The sequence below is a fragment of the Ochotona curzoniae genome, unplaced genomic scaffold (assembly GCF_017591425.1).
Source record: "Ochotona curzoniae isolate NIBS_2020 unplaced genomic scaffold, NIBS_Ocur_1.0 contig_2723, whole genome shotgun sequence".
Lineage (NCBI taxonomy): Eukaryota > Metazoa > Chordata > Mammalia > Lagomorpha > Ochotonidae > Ochotona > Ochotona curzoniae.
Window position 1 is genome coordinate 1774695 of NW_024465573.1, and position 12952 is coordinate 1787646.

At 38.8% G+C, this 12952-nt stretch overlaps 2 protein-coding genes across 2 annotated transcripts; one reads left to right on the forward strand and one right to left on the reverse strand.

The window, feature by feature from the left end:
- Nucleotides 1–359: 359 nt before the first annotated feature.
- LOC121153947 (olfactory receptor 10G7-like) lies at nt 360–1349 on the reverse strand. The gene has a single exon (XM_040976706.1). It carries the CDS (start codon nt 1347–1349, stop codon nt 360–362), a length of 990 nt encoding a protein of 329 aa, XP_040832640.1.
- Nucleotides 1350–11969: 10620 nt separating this feature from the next.
- On the forward strand, nt 11970–12952 carry LOC121154239 (olfactory receptor 10G6). The gene has a single exon (XM_040977192.1). The coding sequence runs from the start codon at nt 12004–12006 to the stop codon at nt 12937–12939; it is 936 nt and encodes a 311-aa protein (XP_040833126.1). The 5' UTR covers nt 11970–12003; the 3' UTR covers nt 12940–12952.

Here is a 12952-nt window from a genome sequence, read left to right on the forward strand (position 1 = left end):
AAAAAGAAAGGATATGAGTGAAGCAGGAAGAGATCATTGGGTAGAAAGGATCAATATGCTAAAACTACACAAATGAATAAGGACCAGAAGTTACTTCCCATTATAAATAAAAACAAAGATACACAAATACATAATTTAAAAATTGATACTAATTTCTATTTTTAATTTTACAGCAACTGGACATGCCTTTTGAAAAGGACCTAACACTAACACTTTTTAAGAACAACTTAAATATTCATTACATCCATTAATATATTAAGTTAGAACCATTCAGATATCCTCCCAAGGCTCATGCTTCTGTAGAAATGCTGATTAAACAAAAAATAATCAAGAATTTAAATGTATCTATCTTTGCTTGGTTACTTCTCATAAGTAAGTACAAAGCAGCTTGTCAGCTTCAGGAGAGCTTTCCTCACCTCCTTGTTCCTCAGCGTGTACACCACAGGGTTGAGAAGTGGAGTCAGCACAGTGTAGAAAACTGCCACAATCCCATCCATGACATTCCTGGAGCCCGGCCTCAGGTAAATGAAAATTCCAGGACCAAAGAAGCAAAGCACCACAATGCAGTGGGAGGCGCAGGTCTGAAAGGCTCTGCGTCGGCCCTCTGAGGTGCGGATCCTCAGGATGGAGCCCACGATGGACACATAGGACAGCACTATCAGGAGAAAGCAGCCCGAGGCCACCACCCCAATGTTGACAAAGATGACCATCTCATTGGCTGAAGTGTCGGCACAGGCCAGCTTGAGGATGGGTGGGGCATCACAGAAGTAATGCTGGATGTGGTTGGGGCCACAGTAGGGCAAACGGAATGTCAAGGTGGTCTGGACAGCAGAGTGCAAGGAGCCACTGAGCCAGGTGCCAATGGCCAGCAGGGCACACATCCGAGCACTCATCAAGCCGCTGTACCTGAGTGGGTAACTGATGGCCAGGTAGCGATCATAGGACATGACTGTGTAGAGGAAGCACTCAGTGCTGCCCAGGAAGTGGAAGGAGTAGAGCTGGGCCACACAGCCACCAAAGGAGATGGCCCTGCCTGTTGGAGACACCAAGGTCATCAGCATTTTGGGCACCGTGACCGTGGAGAACCACATGTCAATGAAGGACAGGTTGGTGAGGAAGAAGTACATGGGTGTGTGGAGGTGAGAGTCCAGCCTGATGAGCAGCAGGATGAGGAGGTTCCCCAGCACAGTGAGCACATAGATGAGCAGGAAGATTCCAAAGAGTGTGGAGTCCAGTTCTGGTGGGTGGGGAAGGCCGGAGAGGAAGAATGTGGTCACAAGGCTCAGGTTCATCACTGCTGCTCCTGCTGGTTCTTCTCCTAGATATAACACATCAGTTGTATGCCACATTGACACCTCGTTGGATTGAAGTTTTCCCTATGTAATATCAGTGGCATTCTAAGTAAATGATTACGTATATTTTTGTTTCAAAACTTTTTGGCAAAACTGTTGAGATATATTCAGCATCTATATTTATGTCTCTGGTTCTCACACAACTACCCTGGCATATAAGTATTCCCATGCACACTAGTACAAGTTGTATGATATTCAAAATTTGCATGGAAATGTCTAGTATGAAAAATATTATTGGCATATAAAATTTTTTCTCCAGCACATGATTTTGTTTATTTCATGTACTGTAGGATTTTGGAATGCTATTACGCACATACATACAAGTACACAGAGAGCATTGGAAATACACTTAAATGGGGGCACAAATATGGGAGACCTACTAGCTTTTTGCTGCTACACTTAAATTACTACAAGTTCAGTGGCATTTATCACCTGTGCCCTCTGCTCTTGATCTCTATCCCTGATTTTTTCCTGGTCAGGGACAGAACATGTCCCTCTAAGCTGCAAGAGGCCATTCTAGGATCTTGTATGCCCCGGTCCCTGCTCTTCTCACAACGTATTTTCTGTCGCCAAAGACAATGGGAGATGTCTTCATTTTGATAGGAAAAAGTGCCATGCAACATAAAGCCATCAAGGATCTGATGCTCCATCATGTTTAGAGGTCAAACTCACAGTTAGGATGAGTTAATTATACAGACAGTACATCATGACGTGGTGGTCTTAGATGCTACATGTAATTCTGATTACATTCTGCTTTCTCTCCAGGCTTTCTAGTGACCTTAAAGCAGCCAAGAACTTAACTGCTGGTAGTAAAGGTTATTTGAAAATGCCATAGTACACAAAAACCAATTACCAGTTTCCTCATTTGCTGCTCGGCAATATATCACTACTTACGTGTAGGTAACATTAACCTATAAGGTCATATAAGTCAGAGACCAAGTATGGTGTGTGGCTGTAAATCGCACAACACTATGCCTTGTAGTTATGAACTTTAAAAGAAAGAAATTCATAAATTCTCTTAGTTGTTCCTGAAACTTCTCATCTTAAAGTTAATATTGTGGAAACTTTCATTTCTGTCACTGTTAAGGGTGTCCCCATCTGCATACCTAAAAAAAAATATCTCTGCCCTCTCAGAGCAAACTGCACATTCCAAGTTTCACACATTGCAGACCCTGAATTCACCTCTGTTAGTACTTTACTATGAGATTCAAAGAATGTAAGATTTATACATTCCCTCCCACTCTTAGGCTAGGCATCTTGGGTAGAGTCTTCTACCTAAGACATACAAAATGACTGAGTTTGACTTGATTATTCCATTAAAATATGATTAGAGATCGTATTTTATTCACATCTTCTGCCCACTACTGTAAGTTCAAAAATACTGTTATATGAGAGGGCAACTCTATCAAACATATATTTCTTATCTGAGATCTAAGGCTGAGACAAGAAAAAAAATTCAATGCAAATTTCCCTCTCAACTTTATACTAAGAAAAATAGGCATTCTGTGCAATTTAAATTGAGGCAGAAAATGTTTTCTCATACTGTTCAGAATTCAATGTTGTTTTTAGTTGTTCTATAGGCAAAGATTTTACTTAGGTCCCCCACTAAAAAAGAACTCAGATAAGTGTTATCTTATTTCCAGAGAACTTGTCTAAGGTGCATTAAATCAGCATTCTTTTCAAATATGAGAATAAATATTAAGCAGAATGATTAAAGTCACCAACATGGATATCTAGAATGTCAAAACTGGAGCAAATATAATGCTATAGTTTCTACTGTGTCAACAGGGCCATATCAACAGGGAAAATTCATATGCATTTGTCATAAGATAAAAAAAAAAAAAATCAGAAGTCTACGAGAGCCTCAGACAGTTCATCCAGGTCAAAGTTTGGCACGCTTGTAGACTGTAGTAACTTAATATTTGCAGCCCAGCTATTCTTTTTTACTTCATTATTTGTATCCATTCTATTGTCTACGTATCTCTAATCACCATCAATCCTTCACCTGACATCTGTCTGTCATTTATCTATCTATCTATCTATCCATCCATTTGAGAGACTACATGAGTAAGATTATAATTTTCCAGTGACATTTCTCTGTAGAAATTTAAGATAAAGGAAGTAAAGAAACACATGAATGTAAGCTAAATATTTTTTAAAACTCACAATGTAGAACCAATTTCAGCAGTAAAACTTGCCTGACATTTCCCCCATTTTCTTCCATTCTATGTCGCATGAGCAGGCACTAGTTTGTAAGATATCATTGAAGAAAAGACATACACTATTGAGGAGTAATCTATTTATATTCAAAAATTAGCCTAGGTGAAGTACAGGCAATAGAAACTAACAGGATGACTGGATGAATAGAGCCTTAAATTAACTTGATGTCTCTCGGGAAGAGATTGCTCTTGGGCTTTTTGATTCCCTGGATGAGCACAAAAACAACAGGAAGAGACAAATGATATATTTCCCCTGAATGTATCATAGTTTTCTATATATTTCTGAACTGAACAATCTATGTATAGCTGATATCTTTCTGGGACAGACAGAGAATTTGATTAATCCTTTTCCTCAAGAGCAGTAGAGTGACATTCCAGCTGTTGGCTTCTTGGCAACGGCCATGGCTTCTTTGTTCTCTCAGTTCCAGCATCCCTCTCCCTTTCATCATCTTCCTATGACAGTTTAAAAATATTCAGCATTCCAGGCCCAACACAGTTATCTAGTGGCTTAAGTCCTTGCTTTGCATATGCCAGGATCCTATGTGGGCATCAGTTCATATTCTGGCTGCTCCACTTCCTGTCCAGCTCCCTGCTTATGGCCTGGGAAAGGCAGTAGGGACAGACCAGAGCCTTGGGACCCTGCACCCACTTGGGAGATCCAGACAAAACTCCTGTCTCCTGGCTTTGGATCAGCTCAGCTCTGGCCTTTGCAGCCACTTGGGGAGTGGACCATCAAATAGAAAATACCTGTCTGGCTCTCCTACTCTCTGTAGATGTGCCTTTCCAATAAAAATCAAAAATGAATATTTTAAATTTATATATATATATGTATATGCACAAACACACATACATATCTCCAGCTTTTCAATCTTGCTGAATATATTTTTCCCAAAGAAATGCATACACAAAAATAAATATTTCACAACATTGGTATAAGTAAAAATTCAATCTTATTGCTTTTCTAAATTTTTAATGTGTTTCATTTATTTGAAAGGAGAGAGAGATGAGGCTCACTCTCAAATATCCAACAACGGTCAGGAAAGCACCAGCCCAAAACTAGGAGCTTGAAACAAAGGATGTGTCAGAAACTCAATTATCTAAGCCAACACCACAGTCTCCCCAGCATTGCAGTGGAAGCAGAGCGGCTCAAACCCAAACCCACACACTCTGATGTGGGTTGCAGGCATCTTAAGAGATGGCCTAACCTTCTTTGCCAAAATACCCATTCCTTCTCTAGTAACTTTAATTATCTGTGTTAGTTTAGATTTCTACTGAATAAGTATACCATATTTTGTAAATCAACTTTTTTAGGAATTTATTCTTTTCTTAAAGCTGATAGTCATTTTGTTTTTGACATGTGAAATAAGAGTGCTAGTTCACTCTTTCAGTGTAGTATAAAATGTGGTTTGAAATTTGCTTATATCTGAATATTTTTGCTTCTACAGAATTTTAAAGTCCTGAGAAGTTGCATATATTGATTCCAATATTGTGCATATATACACACACCTAGGAGTATGACTTCTGGGTCACAAAGACTGTACACAGAGTAGATACTGCAATGCAGTTTTTCTGCACCATTTTGTACTTCCCATGGCCACGCTTCAACTTTCTAGCTGTTTTGTCTCGGGCCATAATTGTGCTTCATTCTCATTTTCTTAGTGTATGTTTAGTTATATCATTTCTTACAATGTTTATTTAAAAGGCAGATTTATAGAGAGACTGAGACACAGAGAAACAAATAGAGGTCTTTCATCTGCTGGGTCACTCCCCAAATAGTCACAACAGCCAGACAGAGCCAATCCATAAAGCCAAGAGCCAGGAAGCTTCTTCTGGATTTACCGCATGGGTGCAGGGGCCTAAAGATTTGAGCCACCCTCTTCTGCTTTCCCATGGCATAAACAGGGAGCTGGATTAGAAGTGGAGCAGCTGGGACAAGAACTCGTGCCCACATCAGATACCAGTGCAGAAGACAGAAGATTAGCTTATTGAACCACCACACCAGCCCATCTACAGTTATATCTTATTGTGGTGCTAAAACTTGCTTCATGATGAATAATGAAGTCAAGCATTTTGTATTTATTTGATTTTTAGTGATATTTTGTATACTGGTATTTTTTTAAGTTGACTACCATTTTTTTATTTTTACAACAATCATTTCTGTTCATTGACAGCACTAGAATAATAAAATGAAAGTTTGAGGTGAAATGTAGTATTGGAAATAGTTACTTATTTGACAAAAAAATGCAATGCAAAATGAAGTACATCTATAAATAATGGAAAATACCACCCTACTCTGGACAATTGGACTAAGAGTATGGATCAGCAGAGCATATCTGAATAGCCTTGGAATAGTGTTTTAACAATAATCATTATTCGCATGATACAAAATAATATAACAATGACCAGGTTGTATGCAGGCAAAGTGCTAGTGAAAACCTTTATCACTGGTAGAACGAAGGAAAAGTTTTACCTCATGTTGTTGACACAAATGTTAATGTTTATAGCAGATTTTTAGAGAAAGCAATATAGTCATAGGTACTGAAACTAATGATACCTGTGGTCAGAGACCCAGTTACTCCCCTCCAAACATTTATTCTATTCTAACTAAAACAGGCCACTGCATGGATATATTCACTGAAGTATTTGTTTTGACGTGTGGCTTATGTTGGCAAGGCAACATAAAACCAAGTGAAAATCCTTAAAGAATGTTGAATAAATTGAACAATTTTATGTTTCTTCACCATAAAGTGCTAAGCAGCCTTTAAGCAGATTGAACCACAACATGGGTAGGCTTGGAACCATTTTCAAAAATTCATTTTAGTGAGGGGGAAGGAAAGAGTTTAGTGAACACTATGCCACTTATCTGAAATAAATAAGGAACAATTTCCATTAAGTGCAGATGAGTGACAGATGAATATTTAACAACTTATTAGCCATGGGTTGAGAGCAGCGATGAGAAGTAGTCAAGTTTTCTCTCAAAAAAAAAAAAGAACAAATTTATTTTTGTACTAATTCAGCACAAGCTATACAATCCAACCAAAGTAAAATTTACTTTGGTACATATATAAAGACATCAGAAAAATAATGGAATTGCATATTTACTTACTAACCCATAGCTATGCTCACAATATGGTTTTAAGCGAAAAAAAAAAAAGCAATACAAACAAAGATGAATATTACAATTTAAGCAACCCCTGTTCCTCTATGCTATGTAGTGAGCATACTGAAGACAACAGTAACAAAAATAATGATAATGATAAAAGCCATGAAAATAGGGAAAGCAAGGCAACAGCATTATAAAATCCTGCCTGCCTGACATCTAGGGAAGGTCCCACTGCAGCTTTCACGGACTGTTCTACTGAGGGAGTATTGCCACAGGCAGACAACCCTGAGCACCTTGTGGACTTGTCATGAGTGCTGCTTTTAAAAATGTTGTGTTAACAGTTGAGGTGCAGAACAGTTTTAGGAGGGGTGTGCAAACTTAATTTGAACTGTAATACTGCAACAAGGTGGAGGAATTCACAATGGGGGGAGGATATGGGGAGGAGTTGGAGGAATCCCAGGGCCTATGAAACTGTGTCACATAATGCAACGTAATTAATTAAGAAAAAATTTTTTTACTTATGTTGCCAGTGCCATCTGTGTATCATCTGAATGAGCATCATACCCTTACTGTCCTTTGCTGCAGATTCAAAGGCTAGATAGTGTCCCTGCACTGGGAACCTATACTATAAATGCAACAAAAAGTGTCTAATGCTGATTTTATATAATTTTTTAAATGGAGCAGGGCTTATTAAAAAAATAAGCTAAGTACCATACTTTGCTTCACAATATATATATTTTTAAATTGTGCACACACTCAATAACAATGAAACATTGTTAAAATGAGTATACTTAAAACTACATGCCAACAAATGCTCAAAATACATAGCTGATATAAATAAGCATTAGAAAAAAAGGAAGTTTTACATTAAAAAAAATTTCCATTTGGTTTGAAAGAGAGAAACACAAATAGTGAAACAGAGACAGAGATCATCCATGCTGTGATTTGCTCCTTAAGTGCCCACTTAAGTCAGAACTGAGCCATGCAGAAACCAGGACTTGGGCACTGAAAAATCCAGGTCTCCCACCCAGTTGGCAAAGATCCAAATACTTGAGCCATCACCTGTTACTTCAAGGGTCACATGAGCAGCAAGCTGAATCAGAGAATCTCAGACAAAAGGACGCTTTGTACCTGACACTGCATCTGAACCACTTAAACACCTGCCCAGAAAAAAAGCATTTTAACAAATATTTATTGATCTAGTGTTTGCTCAGTACCAGTACAAAGCTATAAGCTCCTTGGTTTTCTGGGTTGAGTGAATTCATCTCATTTATCTACATAGATTTGTAAGAAATTTTAACCACTATTTGTCCACTTTTCTCTTTAAAACTCAGGTATTTTTATTGTTTTTTTTTGGGGGGGGTGGTTAAGTATAAAATGAGAATGTGATCTGGGCCATTTAAGAAATTCTGCTAAAACTAAGCTAATGTGTTTGATTTCTAAGACATGCTTGGTTTTGTTTTTTCATATTCTGTTAGTCTGTGTCACCAACACAGATATGTGTGAAAGAGCATTACCTATATTGATACAGTGTCATATCAGTTATGCAATCTGTCTTAACCACATAAAATCATTTTTATGTAATTGACATATGGCATTTATTTAGGATCATTGGTTTTAAAAATTGTGTTAAAAATCTGTCCTCAATCTTAATAGGTGAGATATCATTCTCCCCAGTTTGTAGCTGATAAATCTGAACCCAGAGAAAAGGAAAGAATTGCTGGATCCTGACAAAGTACATGCTCCCAGTAGACCCCTATGCCACTGGGACACTGAACAACATAGTAAACTTCCTTATGGAACACTGGCAGTTCATCCTTTGTTGTTAACAAAGCCCAGAGCAACTTAGTTCCATCTACATTAATGGTCCCTGAAGGATGAAGTAGAAGTGATGTCAGCCCTCCTGTCCTCACATATGCTGGGAAAAATGGGAACAAAGATTCTGTTTGCCAGAAAGATTACAGAAAAAGTCTCACACAGTCAACAGGTTCAGAAAGATTATAAAGCAAGGGGGATAGGTGAGTCCGAGAAGTGTAATAGAAAGAGTACAGTGACAAGAGGAAGAGGGAGCCTGTCAAGAAAGTAGACCAGTCAGTCTACTGAGCTGCAAGGATTAATGCCCTGGAGAGCAAAGAGGAAGCAGAAGCCGAGGCAAGCGCAGGCAGTGGCCTCACAGAAGTGTCCCACCCAGCTAGGGGCCACCACAGAGAAGCCTGGACAGGGCGGTGGGAGTACTAGGAATGCTCCTGTGATAAAAGCAGTGTGTGGTAGAAGTTGGGAGCAGAGAAGGATTGTGAATTCTCCTGGCAGCATAATGCTTGAAAAATTTACCTGCTGTGTTTCTTTGATCCAAATGGATTTTAGGGTCAACCTGAAGCCAGCATCAGCTCACACAGGATTTGCAATGCTCAAATGAAGGTAATATATGGGCACTAATCGTGCTTCTCCCCAACACTTCCTCTGAAATCGTTTCTTTTCTTCTTACACTGACAAATATAACATAAATCATAACGTAATGTATACAACAAATCACTGGAGCAGTTTTAGCAATTAACATACAAATCATAGCCATTTTTCTGTTCTTCTGGATAAAATAGCATTTCTCTATAGAGAGAACAGTAAAATATATGATTAAATAACAGCTGAAATGCCAAGGCAGCAAAGAGGCAAGGCAAAAATATAATAGAAAATAGAATTGTTACAAGGCATAAAACCAATTTGCTCGATGTGTGAACAAAAGTTAAAATATAAATTGAAGTAGATACAAAAGATACTGTCATTTCCTTTGTGGTGGAAATTTATAACCAACATCCCTCTTTTTAATGAGAAACTGAGACTAAAATTTTAAGAGATCTGTATCAAATTATATCGACATCACTACCTGTAAAGATGATAATCAAAGGACTAAAATTCTTCTAATTTAGGTAGCCATACCTTCCTAAAAAAACACTCTGCAGTCAGTGGCTACTTGACATATAGACACAGGGAAATGCTTTGCTCAGTACTATTTCAGAACTTTCTCTGAGAGGTATACTACAACCTTGGGCTGTGTAGAAAAATAAGACAGCATCCCAGTAGGAACTCACAGCTTCATGATCAAATCAGGCACACACAAGGAAAATGCCAACTTGCTTGTGCTATGCTTAACATAAAGGTACAAATAAATGTATATGGAGGCTACAAAAAAAGAATGACCAATTAGGGGAAAAGGAGAAATGGTGTTACTGAGCAAGATAACATCTGAAAGGACTCTTGGAGAATTAGAACAAATGTTGTAAATATCACAGGAGCAATTGGGTAAGGAACAGGGGAAATATTCGTACATTTTGTGGAAGTAAATGTTGAAAGGAAGCTAGAGAGTTATGTCAACTCCGGAGTTTGAGTCTCTCTCTTCCAATTCGCTTGCACTTTCTACCAGATCCACGCAATACTCACAGATAAAAATCAGGAAAGCACATAGTGTAGTTCCAAGAACTGCTTCATTTTGTTTTTCAAAGCAGATTTTATATATCCAGTTTGAGAGATTATTTTTTAAGTTTTTTTTATTTATTTATATAAAGAAAGAACTTAGCACTGAGGAAGAAAGCTTCATTGGGAGGCTAAGAAAAGAGATAGATGACCACCATCCACACAGAGCTGCAGGCAGGGCTCCACTGCCCAGCAGGTGTCCAACAGGAAGCTCGGTATCCTTGAAAACCCTTCTGAAGGATTCAGTGCTGCCTTTGAGTCTTGGACTGAGCATACCATTTTGATAGTTGTCTCTGATTTGTAAATAGGCCATTAGAACAAATGCTATTGCAAGGGGGTAACATTAGTAGAAGCCTCACATGGCCCTGGTGGAAGAGTTCTGGAGCCACCGCCATTCTCCTGATTTCACACGTTGCAGATTTCTTCTGTCATTCCCCAGTAGTTATAGAAGAGGCTCTTGCTGTTGTTTCAAATGGAAGGGTTCTAGTCTGCTGTTGAACAATCATTAGAAGCCACAGATTTACACACATGCAATGTGTGAATTTATGTGAAAATGTTTAAAAACATTCGATGGGAATTATTAGCTTGTGTCTATTGAGTCCTACTGTGAATTATGTGAATGGATTACTTTCATCCTTTTTTTATTCTTATTAGCTATGCATTGTTATTGTTCCTATTGCACATTATTATAGAACAAGCAAAAAAAAAAAAGAGGTAAGGTAGATTGCCAATACAAAGATTACCAATGAGTGCGAATGGAAGTGAGATGATTTTGTATTAATCCAGTAAGACCTCAGCGGCCATTTTCTTAAGAGGAAATATAAACAGTCCTACTCAAATAAAGGATGGATGGATGGATGGATGGATGGATGGATGGATAGATGGATGGGTGGATGGGCAGATGCACTGTGTATATTCAGAAGAAGAAGAGATAATAACAGGTTCTTTGGACTAGAAATTTTGTAGTTTCACTCTCTTGAAGGATTTTAATTAGCATGTGCATTACATAAAACACTTGAATATAGATATTTCTAGCTAATACTTTAAGATTCTGCAATTGGTAATATTAAGTTCAGTGTGCAGTCCAAACATCACATATTTTTAAAATATGCAGCTTTCAATTGGTTGCACTAAGATAAAGAATTATCATGATTCTTGCATTTTTAGAATATTGCTTAAAGATAACATAACTCTAATAAGCAGATTTTAGATCAAACTGCAGAAGAACAATTGTCCTTACTAATCTCTTGACTTAGTTAAGCTTTATACAATTCTATTTCTAACTTACAAAGTTCTATGTGGTTTGTGCATCATTCTCCTGAGTTATGCGTAATGGTCTCCATGCATCTGCTGGGAAAATGTTCCAAGACCCCTAGCGAATGCCAAACCATTAGGTACAAAACCCTAAAGAGACTTTGTTGTTCTTATGCATAGATACCTATGATAAAGTTTAATTTCTAAGTTAGGCTTAGTGAGAGATAGGCAAAAATTTCTGATAAGGTAGAACAATTATAATAATATACTATAAGAAACATCATGTGAACATAGTCTTTTTTGAAACAGTCAGGTGTTGTTTTTGGACTATGATTGACACGGGTAACTGCAGATAACAGAGAGTGGTTACTGAACACACAGTCTGGTACCTCTTACTTTGGAGACAACAACTGTTTCCTGGAACAGACTTCAGAATCAAGAACTGGGGAGAGGAAGAAGAGAGAATGATGAAAGAGAGTGTGACAGAGGGAGTCTTTTTTGCCCATGTTTGGAAATGACTTAGAATGAATGTTCCCGGCTGAATGTTTTAATTGAGTCCAGAGTCAACCCTCTGCTCCTTCTTTTGGCAGATGTGAACAACGAAGAAATGCAAAGTGGCAATCAGACTTCTGTATCTCACTTCATTCTGGTGGGTCTGCACCACCCACCACATCTAGGTGTACCACTCTTCCTAGCTTTCCTTGTCATCTACTTGCTTACCGTCTCTGGCAATGGGTTGATCATCCTCACTGTGTTTCTGGACATCCGACTCCACCGCCCCATGTACTGGTTCCTATGTCATCTCTCCTTCTTGGACATGACAATTTCCTGTGCTATTGTTCCCAAGATGTTGGCTGGCTTTCTCTTTGATAGCAGGGTTATCTCCTTTGGAGGCTGTGTAATTCAACTTTTTTCTTTCCATTTCCTGGGCTGCACTGAATGTTTTCTTTACACGCTCATGGCTTACGATCGCTTCCTAGCCATTTGTAAGCCTTTGCATTATGCTACCATCATGACCCGCAGTGTGTGTAACTACTTGGCTCTGGGCACCTGGTTTGGAGGGACTATCCACTCACTGTTCCAAACAAGTTTCATATTCCGTCTGCCCTTCTGTGGCCCAAATCATGTTGACTACTTCTTCTGTGATATCCCTGCCATGTTGCGACTAGCCTGTGCTGACACCACCATTAATGAGCTGGTCACCTTTGTAGATATTGGCTTCCTGGCACTCACCTGCTTTATGCTCATCCTCACTTCCTATGGTTACATTGTGGCTGCCATCTTGCGAATCAAGTCGGCAGAAGGACGCCGCAATGCCTTCTCTACCTGTGCTGCCCACCTCACTGTTGTCATTGTTTACTATGTGCCATGCACCTTCATTTACCTGCGCCCTGGCTCACAGGAGCCCCTGGATGGGGTGGTAGCTGTTTTCTACACTGTCATCACTCCCTTGCTTAATCCCATAATCTACACACTTCGCAACAAAGAGATGAAGGCAGCATTACGGAGGTTGGGAGGCTTCAAGGAAGTGCAGCCTCAATGACTCCATGCAGCCC

Coding starts and splice junctions, on each gene's coding strand:
- LOC121153947 (XM_040976706.1), bottom strand. CDS start 1,349: ATGTGGCATACAACTGATGTGTTATATCTAGGAGAAGAACCAGCAGGA.
- LOC121154239 (XM_040977192.1), top strand. CDS start 12,004: ATGCAAAGTGGCAATCAGACTTCTGTATCTCACTTCATTCTGGTGGGT.